Here is a 20632-nt window from a genome sequence, read left to right as displayed (position 1 = left end):
CTTTCGTATTGCCAAGCGTTAACTCGTCATGTTCTCATCAGAGGATGAATGATGAGTAACTTACATCACCAAGCAATTAATTGCACAATAACTGGTTCAGATCCCAACATTCTTTAGAATGATAGGATTGTAAGAATAAAATATTTTAAACAATGTTCCAATTGAGACCCTCAAATCTGTCGAATACCAGATTTCAGTCAGTACGACATAAACAAAGCCTTTCATCCTTCAATGTAGGGAAAGCCAAAGGAACGTAAAAAAAGCTGAAATGTGCAAATGTTGCAGAAGAGTCATATTTTTGCACAATAGAGCAAAACAGGAATTTATAGGCACTATTAAAATGCGTTTTCCGACTAGAAACACCATGAAACGAACTTTAGACATTAAAGCTTATGTTTTACTACAAAGGAACTATAAAGGCAAATAGGCAAAATTCCTCACCCTAGTCGTTAGTATTATTCTAACTCGTTGCTTCGCCTTCTGAAACGGTTGAAACGCACGTATTCTGAACAGTTCCTTTTCGATTGATTGATTTGGTTTATTTTGCTTCGCTTTTCTGCCACTTTTAGCTAATCGCGAAGATGAGGATGAACGATGATATGATGATTTTGATAAATGGGCACTCACAAAGAACAAGGAACACCCATGCCCAGGCCGGGATTCGAATCCGGGACCGTTGGCGTTGTGTAGCGCGGTTTGCTAACCACTCCGTCACGCAGGTCGGCCAGTTCCTTTTCGAGTTATGCATACGCGATACAGAAAAGCGTAGGGAGAATTTTGATCATTAAGTAATACTTTCTTTCATGAAATAACGAAGCGAAAGTGTAAATTCAACAATGATCGTGCCAGAAAATATCCAGCTTTTAAAGGATGGAAGAAACGAATATGAGATAAAGTGTACGGTGGCTGTCACTTTCCCCTGCTGTTGAAAGAGAGCTAGACATGTTCGTGGCATTAAAATCATATTTCTCTACCCAATGTAAACTACACAAAATTTTAATTCGGTTTTTGGAAATACGTTATAGTGAATCTTTCTTCTTACATTTGCATTCACTTGTTGGTATATTACATTATAATGTCCAAGAATTAGAAAAAGAGTAAAATTCTGTGCTACAAATTCTAGATATTCTTTGTCATTTGTTAAATAACATATTAGAAGATTCTTCCTTTGCTTAAAGGTAAGAGTTAGTAATTGAAAGAGATCACCTGAAAAGTATATGTGAACAAAATGTTAGTAAGATTTTTTATATTGATTAAGTTATGAATAATGGCAAATGTTTTGCCATTTTTGGCGGTGTCCTCCTTTTATGGCTTTGTCCTCCTTTTATGGCTTTGTCCTCCTTTTTCGCCTGCTCTGTCCTCTTTTTTGAATGTGTGTGTTTGGTCACCCTAACTACAGCTTGTAAAATAAATTTGTAATAGATAGCAGATAGGTTAATAAGGTTTACAAGATTGCTTACGACTCTTAAGACAAACGTTCAACGAAGGTTATTGAGTGAGAAAATGGGAAATTGTTAAAAATAGCGGCCTAGTTGAGTGAAGGTCGAATTTCCAATTTCTTATAGAACCGGCTATTTTTTCAACTATTTTTTGTGAGTAATAGATTTAATGTATTGCCGACATTAATAAAAAACAAAATATGAAAACTCTCCTCCTCCGTAGCGGTGCGGTCTAAGACTCTGTGCTTTGGACTCCGACTGCAGCGGGACGGCATGGATTCGAGACGCCCTGGTTCTCGGCCTGTTATGTGTATAAGAACGGTAGCAACCCACCATCGTGAGGAAATTGGGGAGCTATGAGTGACTGGTGTAACCTGGTTTCAGATATATTCTATAATGGCTGAGGGTTCGACGTGCTGACCAACGTCACCTCGCTGCCAGTTGAAGATTTCCACACCTCTAGATAGGATTGTGGAAGGGAGATTGACAGTCCGGAGATATCCCAAGCCGTTCGAGGTTTTAAAATATGAAAACTATTCCTTCCGTAAATCTAATTTCTCGTCATTGTCACGTGAGATTCTTTCAGTATGACTCCTGCAATACTAATTAGTTCCTAAGTGAGATAATGAGATGGACAGAGAGATATTGAAATATGAGGTCACTGTTTAAAAAATAAGCATTAACAGATTTTTATATTCACATAACTTTTTACAAATTCCTGAGCTTGTCACTACAAATTAACCAATCTAGTGCACACTAGAGCCTTGATTTATCAATAACTATGGGGTATCCTACAATTACAGTCAAACCACAACCTCAATTTTCGAAGCTGTAGCCTCTCCATGTAAAACGATTGCGTCGTAAATATAGTAGATTTTGCTTAAATGTTTTGTGACATTCATACCACCTTTATTTCATTTGCTACAAAGGAGCGTTTGGGTGTGTTCTTAATAAAGAGGCGTGTGGGGATTACATTTCTAATGCACATTGAAAGAATAGGTCTTAACTTATAATCAAGTCGTATGAAGGAACGAACTCGTGGGGTAGTGGTTATCGCACTGGGTTGTCACTCTAATGGTTTTAGGTTCAAATCCCCACGGTGGCGAAAACCTTTTGTAAGCTTTATTCGTTCCCATTGTTACTATTTGAAATAGTCTTCTTTGAAATTAACAACGAAAGATTATACAATTAACTCTCTCTCTTTCAAAATGGTAATATGAGGACATGTTTCTTATTATAAGAATTGGTAATTTTAGTGGTCTCAACGCATCTAATATCCAAAATACTAGATCGACGTAATTTTCCTACTGAATTCTAAGTCCTCCATATACACCGATAGGCTAATCGAGCCTGGACCTACAGTTTAAAGTGAGATACGAACCGCTATGTGTCTCCACTTGTTATCCTGCACTGAACTTGAACAAACAGCTTTCTGCCCCCATTTCTAAAACAAATTTACATGAAATATAGTATTTATAAGATAATCATTATTGATTTGATTGTTTTTAGTACTGAACGTCAAATAAAACATTTTCTACAATCACCTCTTCGCCATATCTCTTCCAGTATCTTTCTGTTCCTCTTTTCCCCCTTCCCCATCCCCCACACACATGTATCAAAATAAATATTTTCTTAGGTTTGTATGTGTATAAATATAACATTAAATACTCTCAAATATACTATTTATTTTCTACTTTCCGTCACCCCTCTCCCACTCCCACAACCCCTCATTATTATTGGCGTTCGCCAGACCAAGTGGTAATGTATCTACGTCTTGTAATCAGTGTGTCCTTTTCCGAGTTCCAGTCAGGTTGCATAATGTTTCAGATTCCAATTTAAATGTATCCCGAGTCGTGATTAGACTATGTGTGCAAGAAGTGATGTTAAAACGAACTCTTGACCTGAATAATGCAATTTGCGTATTTTCTTTCAGCTGTGGTTCCCTTTTTCCGCGAAAAGTAACGAATTAACCTAATCATTAACTCAACAAATAAAAATGCATGTCTAAATTAATTAATGAAAACTGTTATTACACCCAAACCACTATTTTATCGTAAATATAAATGAAATGTCATCTCACGTAGTGAAAACAATGTAAAAATTGTTCTAATGAGTGATTTATGATTGTCGAACACATACATGAATACATATATTGAGTTCGTGAATTATAATTGGGAGAATTTAATACTAATTTGAAACGATTAAAGGAAATTAAAGCGACAAAGTAAACTTTTGAGCAATCTCTCTGCTGTTTCGTGTTATTGAAACAATATTTAACCAATGGGGACGTTATCTCATGTTTGAAAATGCTGCATTGGTTGAACTTCCTGTGGACAAGACCGTGAGTCAACCCTCCTGCTCTTCCGAATCGAACTTTACTCTGATTGGAGGATCGTATATTTCACAACATTTCCTTGTTTCATAGCTACCAACATAATTTCGTAAGAGATTGGACTGAGAAAAATTCCATGCGACAGATTTTTCTAACTTGACTGTACCTCTTGCTGCTAGAAATTACGCAGATTTTCTTCTTACACCACTATCCAGTATTCACACTCCTCTGGTACTCCAACAACCACCTAAGGCCATAGGAGAACCCACTTCGGAGAAAATTGACTTGGGTCCCTTGGCGAGATATTACCTGAGTACTGGGAAATTCTACAAAGATGAGGTGTGTCGATTGTATCCAACCATGGAACCTAGAGAAGGAGTGGTTTGGAAAATTGGAAAATCTAGAGTCGCATTTAAAGGGGATGATGTGAAAATCAATTTGGGTGGAAGAAATATCTGGTCCATATATCCCGGCACTGTAGGACTGTGGGAACTCATCACTAAGAAACACCCCAGAGATTAAATAGATGAATATTATCATAGTTACACAGACATTTTGAAACTGTCTGATGCTCTGTACCAAAACAATGATACCAGTCAGAACCGAGTTAAATCTAGGAGTGAGGACAAATACAAGAATCTGATCAAACCTATATGGAACCAACTCAAAACCAGTAGTGGCATTAAACAATACATTACTTTATATCCAAAACTTTCGTGTGGGTGGATGATGTTAGAAAACTCATAGATAGATTGTTGGTCATAGCAGGAGAGGAATATGCAGGCAACAATAATTTCCATAATGAAAAAATGGACATTGTGAATATGATCAGTGCCAAACTAGCCAATTTTATTGTAAATGAGAGTAACGGCATAGGATACTTAATTAAAATTATCAATACTCAACCCCCAAAATTCTGGAAGGGTTGGGGTTTGGTTAATGACATCATCAACAAACTTCCTTTCTATCTGCACTTAGCCGGTTACCAATAATGTGGTCCAGGGATCAAACTAGAACAGCGACTGGAGAGAGGAGACAGAAATCAATCCTTTGGATACAGCTTTAAAGACCATGATATTGCCTACATTACTCACACCGATCTCGGTGCACGTCATGAAGCTGATCAAAAATTAGAACAAGCGGCATTTGGAAGACTGATCAGAAGAGATGCCTCAGTAGGTGAGAAAACAGCAACACTAGTTACAACCATCGTCATGAACACGAAACAAAATTGGGGTGGGGACTATAATAAATCCCAAATATATAAATACCCATCCTCATGAAACCCAAGGGTATCGTATACCAAGTATCTTACCCGGATCTGAAAACTCTAGGATCCCTAGACAGTCTCCTCACCAAAAAACAAGAGAAAAATAATTCCTGTTTGAGTAGGGGTCATGGAATGAAATTAACTATCAGTACACCTCATTGGAAAAATTGCAGAGTTTCAGAAGAAAGAAATACACCGGTGGTTTCATATTCAGTATTCCCGCCATCCTAGCAGCTCTGGGTGTCGTGAGGAGTTTAGCAGGAAGTAGCGTTGCCATAGCAAAAACAGTCATTGATGCAAAAAAGAACAAAGCCGAACTGTAGGGGTAGAAGCCCCACAATCTGGCAATGGAGAGAATGGCATCAAAGCTCAGAGAAAATATAAAAAAGAACCGTTCTCCAACTAAGCAATTGAAAATTTGATCGAGTTACTGGGGATCAAACACTTTAGGGGTGTTTTCATGTCATGAAACTACCCATGAAGGGACCATATAATAAAGCGGAGTAGTAAATTCGGATTTTTTAAAAAACCATCAACTCACACTAGATATATTATTACAAACAAGCCTTCGGTGGCATATCCCCATCGGGTTTAGTTAGTTATCTCAATACTCCTAATCTATATTATAGTGACGAGCGCATCCAGGGTTTCGGGGATCTAAATTGTAGCCACCTATGTGTTTCTATGCTAGACTTCCTATCTCGAATAAATAACCCAAACATCTAAGATTTCCAGAAAGCACTGTGACATCTGAAGCATCATGGGTGTTTCCCATCTCACCAGCAAGACTTCGGTATTGAAACGCAGCTTAAACGATGATATTATCTATCCTACATCCATAGCTCTTCGAGAATTCTACAGTATGTATCTTATTCCCAATATCACAGAAAACAATAATAGGATCGCAGTAGGCAATAAAAAATTGTTATCATTCCTGATCAGTACGATCTGTCTACATTACAAGGTCAACTGCCGAGAGGTGTGTTCCTATCACAAAACCCCCGTTACACACAGAGTGGAAATGGTTTCTGCAACTGAAACAGTGGATTTGCATACAGTCGGTAAGCTACTGTGTTTCGAGAACAACACCAAACTCGAGCCCGGCATCAAACACATAGGTGGCAATATTCCTAAATTCTTGGCCATAGAGACTCTGAATATCCATTGTAATGTAGCAGAAGAGATGATTGCCAAATCCGATGGCGGCATAGGTAGTCACGGACAAACTGGAATCATAGCGACTTTCTAACCTAATTTCGAGTTCATGAAGCCGATCGTTTACACACCTTCGTCACCGATCTATATTTCAGTATGCCACAATTGCATAGACTTCATAGAGTTGGTGGTAATCCATGAAAAGGGAGAAGTGCTGGTGCTGCCACAACAGTAATCATAAAAATTAATATATAAAATAACCAATAGCATGGAGCATATCGAGAGTTACGAATTGCAGTCTTTCCCTCCCCATCGCCGCACTTTTTCCAATCTCAACGAACCTAATTGACAAATAGAGATAGATGTGCAAATTGGAGATGGTTTTATTCACCCTCACAGGGCCGATCTGTGTATCAAATAAGAAGTGGTGAAAAATGAGAGCTACAAGGCCTTTCTCCCCGGTACAAACATAAAACTAGTAGATAACTTTGTGACACACTTGTTCTCTCAAGTGGAAATCAGAAAACAGCATACAATGATAGATCGATTAGACTATCCGGGCATCACTTCTACTGCCATAGGAACACTGAAATTTTCCAAAGTAGATGCGACCTATTACCAGGCGAGGAGATTCGAAGCGGAAACCAAAATAGTGACAAAGAGCCACGCAGTGCTGTTTCGTATGCGCATGTTGCCGAGTTTCTCTTCCGACTACAAGGACATCATGTGGAATGAGGGTTTGAGGATTACTTTTTTCAGAGCCGCCAATGACAGCAATTCTCTCATGCGATACAGTACCCTGAACCCCGACGGCACAACACTCCCCAAAAGCCTATTCGAAGCAGCCAAGTGTATCATATAGACCGTGGGGCTGAGAATACCAGTAGTGGAATACGAAACTAATTATGAACTTGAATACAAAGAAAATATTCTGAAAAATCGACAAGTGCCCATACCAGTGTGTCTAGCAACCAGCCTCTGGTAGGCATTACAAATTTGATGCCATTAATCAATTCTGTAGTATACAGTATGATATGCCAGATTTCGTAATTGTGCTGTTCCAGACCCAGAGAGAGAACAATCAGGAAAAAGATTCCAGCAAATCCGACAATTGCAAAATAAAAAATGCCAATCTCAAAAGTTGGCGCAATGAAATTTTCCCTCGCGAGAATTATAATCTTGACATAGCACAGGATGATTATCTCAAATTATATGAAGCATACACCGCATTCAAGAGAGTGACTGAGGGAAACATAGATGTATACTACAATCCCAGCGAATTCAAGGCGCACAGATCTATGTTTGTCACCAACACATCGAAATGAAAGCAAATGTGGTGGTCAATGAAAGAACTAATATCAAGATTGTGTGCGAAATCCATGAGCCCCTGCCCGACAACAATTTGTGTAGTGTTATTCTTATCGCAGAGAAGACGTTTGTATATTTTGTGAAGAATGAGCGAGTCACAGAACAATCTTAATACACAAACTCCTAAGCCCAGTTGCCGAGAATCGAATCCAGAACTCTCTTAATTTAGTAGGTCCCAACATTAATACACTGCTGTTTCAGAACAATTTTAATACAGACAGGGAATCAAACTATGAGCTCTTAATTTACTAGACAACACTGGCATAATACAGGGTGTTCATTAAGTAACTATGCAGTACTAGACATTGGTTCAGTAAGTAAATACCATATGTATGGCATTTATAAGAGATGCTCGAAGTGAGTCCCTTGAACTTGACGACACAGTTGCACACGTTTCTGCAAAGTTATGGAAGACGTTGTGAATAACATCGGGAGTGATGTTCCAAATGTGAAGGGTCAATGCATCTTGGAGTTCCTGTATGGTGTGCGGATTACCTTCATAGGCCTTTCCCTTCAACGTACCCCACAGAAAGTAATCCGGTGGAGTCAAGTCGTCCAGGGTCCTCGAGAGACGATGCGGTCACCGAAGATGTCGTGTAAAACGTTCATCGACGTGTGGGCGGTATGTGCAGTCGCCCCATCCTGTTGGAACCAGGCATTCTCAATTTCGTCCTCATTCAGTTTCCTTAGGAAGGGCTCCAGAATGCAGGTACAGAACCGTTCTGCATTGATGGTGACCTGAAAGAAGACTGGCCCAATGATGCGTGTACGACTGACGGCGCACCAAACACCAACTTTTTTGATCATGCAGTGGTGCTACCTTAAATTCATGCGGTTTCTCCGTAGTCCACAAACGACTGTTCTGGCTATTAACGTAGCCAGAAAGATGAAACCATGCCTCATCCGTGAAAAACGTTTTGTCAAGAATCCCCTCACCATTGTCCTGCAAGAAGGACAGAAACCAGTTGCGAAACCTCACACGCGCCGAGTGATCGGTGTCTCTCAGTTGATGCACTACCGAAATTTTGTACGGATAATGGGCAGGGACTTCCGCAGAATCTTGTGAGCGGAACCAATGGACACTTGGGCCTCTTGAGCTAGTCGTCGAACAGATTTCTTCGGACTTTACAGCATCATGTCCTGCACTTCCAACACATTCTCTTCGGATGTGGATATGGATGGCCTGCCAGATTTTGGAGCATTATGAACGCTTCCGGTATCGCGAAACTTGATGATGAGGTTCCGAACAGCATTTCAATTCGGCACTTTCACTCCTGGGAACGTTGCTGCAAATGCGGCTTCTACTGTTATGGTAAACTTGTCTCCATTGCGGAACACGTGCTCCACGAGAAACACTCTTTGTTCAATCGTTAGCATGATGACCTGGATCACTGATGTCTCTGCTGATGATGACTGGAACACTGGATCTCTGATGTCACTGCTGATGATTACTGGTACACTGGATCACTGATGTCACTGCTGATGATGGCTGGCACAAACAAGATGTTGTCTGCAATCGAACCGGACCTGCGAACAAATAAAGATACCTAGTGTATTGCACTGCATAGTTACTTTCTGAACACCTGTTACTATGCAGAAAAACTCACTTAAGCCAAAAATTTTGACAAACTCTGTTTGTGTTTAGGCAACAGAGTCCTCACAGTTTCGTCTTGGCCGACTATTCTGGTACACAGTCTGTCTAGCCTAGACGCACCTGTACCACTGTTTCTGCTCCCAACACTGTCCCCGTACATATTATTACGATTTACCCGTGCAACTAGTTGAGTCCGTGTAGATATAATTACGAGAGAGCCCAGCCAGTGGATTTATTATCCCCGTACATATCATTACAGAGAACGAGTTTCTCCTCTACCAGCCAACTCTTACCGACCGGTCACGCGAGCTGGATCGTCACGCGATCAAAGAGAGAGCTCAGCTCTCCGGACATTCCCGAATTTCACTTACGGGTGTATGTTCCCGTTCTCAAAATCTGTAATAGGGGAGGAAGGGGCATACTAATATATATACACCCTACCAATCAACAGGGTCACAGTATAAGCCCCCTTGGATCTAATAGTAGGATGAGCACAGGATTGTAACACTTATAGATTAGCTAAATCCACTAGCTTCATTTTAATCATCCTGATATGTAATCATTCTAGTACTATGATATAGACCTCGTAGTATGATGAGCGTAGAATTAAGCCATTTGTTACACTTATAGATGAGTTAAATCCACCAGAAGATAAGAAAATACAGCTTCATTTTAATCAAAAATAGGCCCTGATATTAATCATCCTATTACTAGGATGTCTCAGAATTCCCCATACTCCTCTACTCGATCGGACAACCAGTTTTTTTTTATTTACAGAATTTCAAAGACAGCCATCGTTTGCAAAACAAAACATACTCTCTTTTGTTCTCAGGACTATAAAAACTAGAAGGCACAATCGAAAAAAAATGGTTAGCATAGATTAAAGGAGATTTGAATAAGCTAAATTTTGATGTAACTTGTTTTTATGTAGGTCTACTGTTTAATTTGTAATTGGAGTCCAAACTCGAGTATCTACAATTTTTGATCCGGCTGTAGAATGACTCATGAAGGACAGTAGACATGTATGTCAGAAGTCAAAATGAGGGTACAACGCGAGCTGCGAGAGGCTGAACGGTGTATGATCATCTGTGCCTACCGGTTATTCCATCCGTGAGATTTTGGGTAGGTTTCAGATACCACGCACAAGAGTCAGTGATGTAGCCGAGAAACGGAAACGTGTGGTGCGACAAAACCACCACCGCGACCGGGGAGTCAATAAAGTGACAGATAGGGATCTGCGAGTTCTCCGACGTGTGGTGAAGCTTCATTGGACACTGTGGCCACAGACTCCCGAATGGCATCGGGGAGTGGCTCTCTCTGGCGAGAGGTGGTGATTATGGTACTCCATAGTAGAGCTGCAGCACATGAGCCAATGATTATTACCCGCAACATGGCATAGAACGTCTTCACTGCTGGAATAATGCAAAAATATCCTGTGGAGTTACGAATCATGCTACAAGTTGCGGCGGTCTGAACGTGTAGGTTAGTGGCGAATGCCCAGGGAGCTGTTCTTACAGGAGTGTATTGCCCCCTCCGTGAATTTCTGCGGAGGTGGAGTCACTGCATGAAACTGTTTTTCATGTTATGGTGTTGGACCGTTGACATTCTGAACGCTGATGCCTGTCGCGCAATATTATACAACTCCGTGCTCTGCACCTTGCTGAAACAGTTCTAAAGGAGCATTTCTAATTTCCAGCATGAAAACAAGCCCGTGTATAAAGCAAAGACCTTAACACAGTTGTTTGACGATATTGGACTATAAACTAGACTGGCCAATCTCAGAGCCCTGATTTCAACCCTTATGAGCATCTTAGGGATGCGTTAGAGCGCCAGTTTCGATTCATGCCAAACTGCCAACCAGTATCTCGCTGTTCACCATTTTGCATGAGAAGGGACTACTGGCCGATACTTATCGTAACCTAGTGGAAAGCCTTCCTTTACGGTAGAGGTTGTGTTAGCAACGAATGGAGGACATACACCATACTGAAACTATACTAGCTCCGGATAAGCACATTGTAAGAATGTGTCCGATCATCATTGGAAATTTAATGTATGTTCCATTTGCTTGTCAAGAATTGGGATCGTATGAAATTTCATCGAAAGACGTTGGAAACAACAATACAAGAATCTATGATGTGGGAAAGAGACATAAACAGGTGTATTAACTTCTAACACATTCTACCAAATTTCAATTTTCAAAGAAAGAAAATAGTAATCAGAATTATGTGCAAGAAGTGTTATTTTCAGAAAAAAATGTTAAAAAATGCAATGAAAATTCAAAGACAAAATTAGAAACCAGAAATGTAGGTTGCATTCAACATATGAAGAACATTTTCGTATTATGAAAATACTAAGAAATATTTTAGGCAAGACATGATCTATAGGTTTCTGCTAAATTAAAATGAACATCCTATTGAGATCTATCTCACATAATAAATTACAATTTGTAGATTACAATTTATCAGATTATTAGAAAATTAAATAAATAATATTAATTTAATGATGTGTTTTCCTTATAGATCGGCAACCAATATGTGATGTTTATGGAAAGGAATGTCTCGACGCGTACGAGGGTAATGTAAAATTTACTTGAAATTATAGATGTTCAATTATGTAAATATCATTGTTTTGGTTTCAGGCACTAAACGTGCTCGAATACTATTCCTGCAAACAAATATCATGGCATAGAGATAGAAAATATCACAAGTGAAACTTTACAGATAATATACAATAAATGTGTTATTATGAGAAACAATACAAGTATTATGTACATACATACTATGACGAGACTAGGTAGACGAGACTTTCCCGTTCCTATTTATCCTCATGCAGTGCACTACAAAATTTCCCAAACCTATATTCTCCTTAAAATTTTAGAGCCACCGCACTTTGGACTCACCCGTCAAGCAACGCACGGATACGCAGCATTGTGATTGTTATCGTGAGATCATACCCTTAAAGCTCCAAGTTAAAAAAAAATCAACGTCCAAAAATAACACATATGGTGACCAACCGTTAGAATGAACAGCTCTGCGAATGAATTAAGCTCACCGCTAGCCCTTACCTTTAACTTAAATTCCCGCAGGCTTTTAGAAAGAAAGACAAAACAATTAATCTACACTGATGGATGAAATTCGTAAACTCAAAGAAGTTCAACTATTTCGCTTAACCGAAAAGGGGGGGGGGGGAGTATGCTAGCTTTCCGTACACCCCAACCCAGAACAGTAGAATTTAACATAAAACCCTTGCTGAAATGGAAGTTCAGTTTATCGACCTATGAGACCAGAGCGAGATGAACCTTTCCATCCTGAAAGAAACATTCTTATTAACACGATACCATTTAAATTACATCAAACATGCCTGGATACATAATATTGATTTGGAGTCAGAAATACTGCTTTGACTACAACTATTTATTTACAATAGCATGCAAACAAATTTGTATTAGACAATGAATATTTTCTTACAGGTCAGGTGCCAAGTACAAATTATTATTTTTCCTACCGAAATATTTTAACGGTTTCAAATACCGGCATTGTATTATCCAAACAAAACAAAACTGAAACATTCATCAAAGTTTGTCGTAAAGACATACGTCAGAGACCTTTAACCTTCTTTAACGACTGTAAGTAAAATTCCTCAACGTTCTTATTTACTTTTTTCCAATATGTCTGCCACGGACGCCAAGTTTTCCGCCAAATCTTAAAACAAAGAAAGAACACGAATTATGGCCATTTGTGACACACGGATGCTAGCATTATTATATTTGAGAAAAAATTTGGGTGTAGATCACAATTCGTCCCATTCTTGTAACTGAGATGCAAGGAATGACATCAAAACAGTACTTACGGATCAGATGCCATCGGGGAAATTTCAGTTATGTTTAATTTAAAATATCCATCTTTTGTCACAATGGAGAATCCATACTCATCGAGATTTTTGACGAACAGTCCTTCCTGAACAATTTAAGACATATGGATTCACTTAACACTTCCCATTATCTTCGATTTCCATTGATGTTTGGTCCAATTCCTTTTTATATCCACCAAGATTCTTTCCTCTCCCGGACCGAGTCCTGAACAGTTACCTCGATTCCGATTCCTTCTCTTTCCAATCCACCGCTTATGCACAGGTAACGGGTGCGATGACCCGTTCCTCTAACCAGTTCACTTTTATTGCGCCCTCTTCCGGCGTTGACGAAAGTTTTTCTTTTGTTGCAATACCAAAATGCAAGTTACTAATTGCGATATATTTTAAATGTTCATAATCTAATTTAAATATTATTTTTTGTAGTATACACAATACAATTTTATTTATAACACTTATACAAACATTCGTGTTAATTTTCACATAAAGTACCTTGAGGCCATCTATTGTCAAATCTTTGTACTAATGTTCGGTTCAAGGTAAATTTAACACTCAAATGCCATCTATCGGCAGTTTCGGCACAATCGGCCTTAAATCACTTTACAAATGTTACAGCCATGACAAATTTTGTCATAATACCAGTCCCGATTATTCTTACTCTGAATAAAGTGAACTTAAAACACCAACTCAATCAATCAGTCAATAAACAAAAAATGTTTTCGTATCCATGTTATGTGTTAAAAGTACCCAGATTAAGACCTTCTGTAGTACACTTTAATTCCCAGTCTGGACCATTGAGAGGGTTGTTATTTTTGAAATCATGTGAAATAAATTTTGCAGAATGTGCCCACTTTCTCTCCAGTACATGTATTTTTCTTATTCAGAGCATATCTAAATAAAATAAAAAAATCTAGATAACATCCTATAAAATCTATCGTTGAAAGCCAACGTATACACAAAAGTGAAAAATAAAACGTTAATTTCAGACTCAAGAAGAATCCAATGGATACTTTACAGAGAGTATATTTATATCCAAAAGGAATCTAATGGATTTCTACTGAATACTAATGGATATTCAGAACTCTAACACGAATATCCAAGATACCTTAAATGAATGAATTTTTAGTCGATTAATGATTTTTGACCAACCATCTATCTACATGCAATACATAATTTCTTATCTAATATTCATTTGTAACAAATCTACGGTTGACATCATTTCTCAATTTTCATGTTTTTCCTTGCAGCATTGTATAGTAGCTAATTTTGGCTACATTACAATTAAATATTATTATTCATTTTTCTTACGCATATTAATACACATCGCTCAAAACATATTAATGAGTTTTGTTCCTGAATAGATGCTTGTGAGTCATTCCATGCCAAATCAACACAGATATGTGCAATTTCCAACCTGACCATCTCCGATTTTCATGAAATTTGGGGATTTGAAACTATGCCTGGAACGTAGTAACTGTGAAAATTTTTAGTCTCGTGCGTCCCGTAATTGTTAAATTATTCAAGGTCAAAGTTTGCATAAATTGCCGTTTTTGAGCCCACTTAGCTATACTAAATGTGCTGTAACTCCGCCAATGTTTCACCTAGGAAGCTCAAATATAGCTTATTGTACAGGGAATTGAACAAGATTTCCAGTTATATATAACAAGCCTACCTTTGGATAAAAATATAATTTTGTCACGTGACCTTGACCTTTGACCTTGAATATCTCGAAACATGTTATCACCAATAATCGTGAAAAAAATATATTTGGTCCCTAAAGCCATACTCCAAAACATATCAACAAATCATTTTGGGACTGCAATGGGATCAGAAGATACTCGTACAAAATAATATGTGTAACTATGTGACTGACAAAAGCCTCATTACATGAACAATGACGAGTCAAAAGTCCTTTAACACCCCCTACAAAAGGTTAAGGAGTTATCCTTGTCATGAAAGAAATAGGTTAGGCACAGGGAGATCTCTAGCTGCGTGTGTCAACCGCAGGTTCGGGATATTGTTGGCCGCCATATTGAATTCAACGCAAAAATTTCAAAGGAAATGGGGTGGGAAGTGATATACAAATCAGGCTAGAACTTCACGAGAAATGAAACAGCGAAGGTTTTTCCAACGTATATTTAACCAGCCCAGGGCGAGCATCAGCAGGTGGCGGGTCGCAGGTGGCGGATAGCGAACGGCTATCAGATATGGTGGTTAGCTGCGAATAAGGAAATACCAAATAACCAGTCCCGGACCGAGGCGGTAGTGCTGTTGAGGTCTGGGGAGGAAGGATTATGGCAAGATCATCCTCATAAAATCCCAGGAAAGCGCTATAACAGCACTACGACATGGCGAGAAAGTGTCGGCATTAAATAAGCACTGCCCCTGCTGCCTTGCAGGGAGGAGAGGAGAGGGATCTCCAAAGGCTAGGGAAAGTCACCCCAACAGAAAACCAAAGGGTGGAAGGAACTCTTAGGCATAGAGAAGCCGATGCTTCTAAGGGGAGTAAATCCCTATCAGAAAATCCCAGGTCCTCCAAGGAAGTAGAGGTTGGAGCATAGAGCCCACAAAAGAAAAGGGGAGAAACATCCAAACCCCATTGCTGGCATAGCAGCAATAAGAAGGCAGCCCCTTCACTATGCTAGGAAGCTGCAGGCCAATCACCTACACTTCTTAAATAAAGATGATTAAAAGAAAAGACAGAGAGTTGGCCGGACGGATCTACAGGAAAGACAATTGGCGAGGACTAAGGTATACGACTTTTGGAACTTGGAGCATCAGAGGCCTTAATGGAAAAGAAGTTGAAATAGTAAAGGAAATGAAGAACACCAAAGTAAAATATTTAGCCCTAACTGAAACCAAGAAAAAAGGAAATGGAGAAATTGAGTTAGATGACGGATATGTACTGATATATAGTGGAGTACCGAGAATGGAAAGAGCTAGAGGAGGGGTGGCACTTCTGATCCACGAAGAAAAGAAAAACAATATAATAGATTGGGAATTCATAAGTGAGAGAATAATGATTGTTAACATAAAAGAAGAAGAAGAAAATATAGCAATGATAATAGTTTATGGTCCAAATGAAGATGATACAGTAGAGAATAAAAACATGTTCTATGATTCACTACAGAAAATCATAGATGAAAGAAAGGAAGAAGTAATGATAGTAGGAGATCTAAATGGAAGAGTAGGAAACAATATGGAAGATTGGAGACAGGTAATAGGACAACATGGAGAAGATACATTAAATGATAATGGTACACGAATCTTAGAATTATGTGTAAAAAATGACATGGTAGTAGTAAATACTAAATTCCCACATAAAGAAATCCATAAATACACTAGGGAAGAACCAACAAGAAAGGAAAAATCTATAATTGACTATTTCATAGTAGAGAGAAATACGATGAGAAAGATAAGAGATGCCAGAGTCAAAAGAGGAGCGGAAATTGGGAGTGACCATAAACTATTAATAATGGAAAGAGTAGTACAAAGAAGTAGAGTGCTAAAAACTAAAGGGAAAAGAAGACAGGAAAATCAAAACAAAATAAGAATAAAGGCATACAAATTAAAAGATACAAAAGTTAAAGAAAAGTATCAGCAACTAATAGAAGCAAAGATACAAGTAGTGGTAACTTATTGTTTCTACGCAATACTTGGTACGAGCCCTTTTTTTTTATGGATTTAACCTCAGTGGTAGCATATTTTGACGATTTTTTTGTTGATTTTATAGCGTTTGACGACTTTTCAGTGCAATTTTCATCGCATCTCATTTTTTTCCCACTCATACTTGGTACGAATGCCACGATCTTACGTGATATAACTTAACCTATTCATTTTTTTTATGCTAAACTACACGAGAGCCTCTACGTGCTTTGACCTACTTTAGAGTAGTAGGTGGGATGGTACGTTCTGGAGCTGCCCTTTGACCTACTTTTTATTTTACGACGTTTTACGCACTAAACTAACCTACAATGAGAGAAAAATGGACAGAAAAAGCTCTGGCATCACTTTTTAAGCTATTTTTTACCTCCTGCAAATCTTGCTCTTATGCTACCTCGCCTTTTGACCTACTACTTTTTTATTTTACGACGTTTTACGGATTAAACTAACCTACAATGAGAGAAAAGTGGACAGAAGAAGCTTTGGCATCACTTTTTAAGCTATTTTTTTTTTACCTCCTGCAAATGTTTGGTCTTATGCTAACTCGTCCTTTGGCCTTCTTTTGAAATGACTTACGACATTTTCCTATAAGTCTGTCTCCTCTTACTGTAAGGTCCCTCAGTGTAATCTACTACGACCTTGTTCTCAGCGTAATCTGCTACGATGTTGTTGTTTTTTTTAAAAAACTCATGTGTGATCTTCTGCGGTGTGTGTGTGTGTGTGTGTGATATTCAAAATTATTTTTGTTAAGGCCCTCAAAATAGAAAAAAAAATATCTCGCCAGAGAGGGGTGCGTGGTGCCCAACACCAGTTCTAATGGTCATGGCTATCAAAGCCATGCCTCTGTAGAGTTTCATGAGTTATTTTTTTTTTATTTGCGCACCGAACTAACTTACATTGGACACCGATAGTAGTGTGTAGCGTTAATTTGATCGGAGGCGCCTTATCGACAGGATCGTCGTTCTGCAGCACCGTCGAGAGAAAATCCAAATTGTACACACGCCTGCCGAAATGTTTTCGTATGCGTGGAAGGGTCTGCTCAGACCAGTGTGGAAATTTATTTTTCGCACCGACACCGAAGTTTGAGAGCATCTTCGCGCTCGAATTATTAGAAGGACTCGTGGTCGAAGATGCGGTGTCCGTCGTGCTGGCGATGCTCGTCATCTCAATTTCGTCGTCGGTCTCGGGACAATAAGGCTTCTATCAAGAAAGGATTCAAAACAATTTTGTCGGGCTGGCGCAAATCCAAAACTAATCCACTAGGATGATGAATTAATTGCAAATTTGCAGCATCGACGTCGGACGACGATCTAAACCAGGCGCGGCATTTTTGGCATACTCTGTAATTGTTCGTGGTGGGTTGCAGCGAGGAAGATTCTGTGCCTACGAGTATAACTTTCAAATCCGAAGAAATGAGCGTTGCACAACGTTGCAACGTTTAGAAAGTCGTTGATTTTGTTTCTGTATTTTCCGTCGTTGGGTTTCCTCGTCATGTCGATCGTCGCGAATCCGAAATCGTCACTGTTCCAGCAAGAAGAGCAGCGTTCCGAAAATTGATTGATCAACAGGCCGTTGAGTTTAGATAACATGGAAGGTAGAAATTCATGATCTGCCGTGCGGTGTACAGTCTCCATTGTTTGCTTTCGGAAACCAAAGAGATTCATTGTCCTTGCTAGTTATTTATTGTGTATGAGATAATTTGAGACAGTTAAAGTTTATTTTATTTTAGTTATAGTTATTTAAGTTTATTTTTTTCATTTGCATTGCCTACAATTTTTACTAATTTCTAAACGATAGTGTCCCCAAGGCAACGTGTGGATTCCACAAGACAAAATACATCTTTTATCGTCATGCGAATCTAATGCTACTTTCCTAACTTCGTTTGTTGTAATCACGTGGTCTACACTTTGGATTGTTTGTTCTATACTTAGTATCGTCGATTGTGAGTAAAGGCAATCGATGTAATCGTGGAAGGTGAGTTTGTTCTCCACCGTATTCTTGCCCACACCTTTTGCTTTCTTCGTGACGCTACTCTCTGTTCTCATGGCATACATCTTCGAACGCAAACCCGCGAACTCGACAATAATATCACCGTTACATTCATCTTTCAGTTTACCTAGGACTTTCTTGTTGAGGGAAGGAATCCCAAATCTGTTGGGTTGAGGATACGCCGAAGTATCGAAATACTCGAGCATGGAAGGATTTTTTATGTCTTCATAGAGGTTAGGTGTTTGTATGCTGTAAATGAAGCTGTCGGTGTCCGTGTACAAAAGTGATATTTTATCATTGAAGAAGGGTTTCATCACGTCGTAATGAAATTCGAACATGTAAAGTTTGGACAAGTCGAGAACCGTTGCGCCAACGTAAATTGGTTTTCTGAATTTCATCAATTTTATATCTAGATTGAAAAGTGCCAAATTCTCGTTGTAAATTTTTCTCGACTTGAATCTAGGATCGGCCACTCACTTCATGCATTTATTTTTATCCGAAACCAATTTCACGTCTACGTGATTCCGCACGTTTTCCATCGTCTTGCCGTACACCGCGTTATTCATCAATTTAAAGAAATCTTTGTCTAAATCGGAAGTGGCAACCGTCCTATGTTGCGTGTTTGTTTCAATGTACGGTTTGAGCCACTCGGAATGTTTAAACCTGAGGACTCTTCTAACATTCGCTACCTTTGCACCCTTCCCGATCAAGAATCGGAGATTCGAGTAATGAACAACATATCTCTTTTTGCCCTCTAGAGTCAATAAAAGCTTGCATTGATTAGAATGAGGCGAAGATTTGAACTCGGATGCCGGTGGTAAATCGCTGAACAGATCGTGTAAATGGTCGGGGAATTCGATATCCACCTCTGCGAAGAAGCCATGCTCGCTATCGTCGAAATTTTCTACATCTATTGATGCCCATTCGAATCCTCCGTAAGGAAGTTTCTGTACCATGGCATGTCCGTAGAGGTTATTAACGTCGGCGTAGAAGATGTAATTCGATGCTCGATTCGAATCATAATCTTCTTTCATGTGCACGTTGTTGGCTTTCGCATATCTCTGCACACATTGTACCATCCCGCCCCGAATCCCCCTCTCGATGAAAAGTAACATGTCCACGTCCGATATCAGTTCCAGCTTGACCTTTGTCTGGAATAACATTGCCGACCACGCTAATCCCGGTAGGCTGTAGAAATACGCTGGATCTAATTTGTAAATATTCGTTGCCGTTTTCCTGAACGCTTGAAAAACATCCGCGAGTATCGTCACGTCTAATTTTAAGTAGGCATCGTGGTAGTCTCCGAGTGTCCTACATTCTAATTTCTCCCACATGAGTTGCGCGTGTTGGTATTCTTCGTCCGTGATTCCTTTCTCTCTGAGTCTGCTGTAAAATTCTCTTGGAGGTGGGAGAGCGTCGTCGTTAAATTTAGAATTATCACTAACGTACTCGTAAGGATAAATCCCTTTACGTCTAACGAGTTCTATGTCTACGTTGGGAAAACTAGCTTTTGTAATTTTGAATTGTTCGTCTAAAAGTTTGCCGGCAAGAGCGTCCAGGCTGGCAGAGAGAAATCTGTACGAATCCAGGAAGCGCATCTCGATGTTATTTTTAGTCTCGGGAATCATAACTTTCTTACTTATAGAGATGTATCTTTCTTCGTTTTGAGCAAGAATATCTATTTTTTGAGCGTCGTATCAGAGTTTCCTAATTAAGGGATGAAAATCGTAATTAGAACCATTGTGAAAGAATATGGGGACGAATTTCGGTTTTTGGATTTTGAGGTTGCATGCATTACAGATTCCGCTTATGAAGCGACCGTCCGTATGCGAATTGTGAAACACTTTACGATTGTCGTCTGTGAAGTGGTTATCGCACACGGGACACTTGACAGTGTCATAGTAATTTTGAAGTTCGATAGCAGATAACGGAAGCATCGGTTTCGATGTTTGCAG

The 20632-nt window shown here is 39.1% G+C and overlaps 1 protein-coding gene across 1 annotated transcript in view; it reads left to right on the top strand.

Moving 5' to 3' along the window:
* LOC145988152 (uncharacterized) overlaps positions 1 to 15586 on the top strand; it is a 143651-nt gene extending 128065 nt beyond the window's left edge. Inside the window, exons 5-6 of the mRNA XM_083122983.1 lie at positions 11678 to 11736; positions 15425 to 15586. Of these exons, the coding sequence (XP_082979109.1) occupies positions 11678 to 11736; positions 15425 to 15586 (221 nt within the window). The remainder of the gene's footprint in view (positions 1 to 11677; positions 11737 to 15424) is intronic.
* Positions 15587 to 20632: the final 5046 nt, after the last annotated feature.

Source organism: Lepisma saccharinum, chromosome 5 (genome assembly GCF_977018435.1).
Source record: "Lepisma saccharinum chromosome 5, izLepSacc3.1, whole genome shotgun sequence".
NCBI classification, from domain to species: Eukaryota; Metazoa; Arthropoda; class Insecta; order Zygentoma; family Lepismatidae; genus Lepisma; species Lepisma saccharinum.
This window is presented reverse-complemented; position numbering and strand designations above follow the sequence as displayed.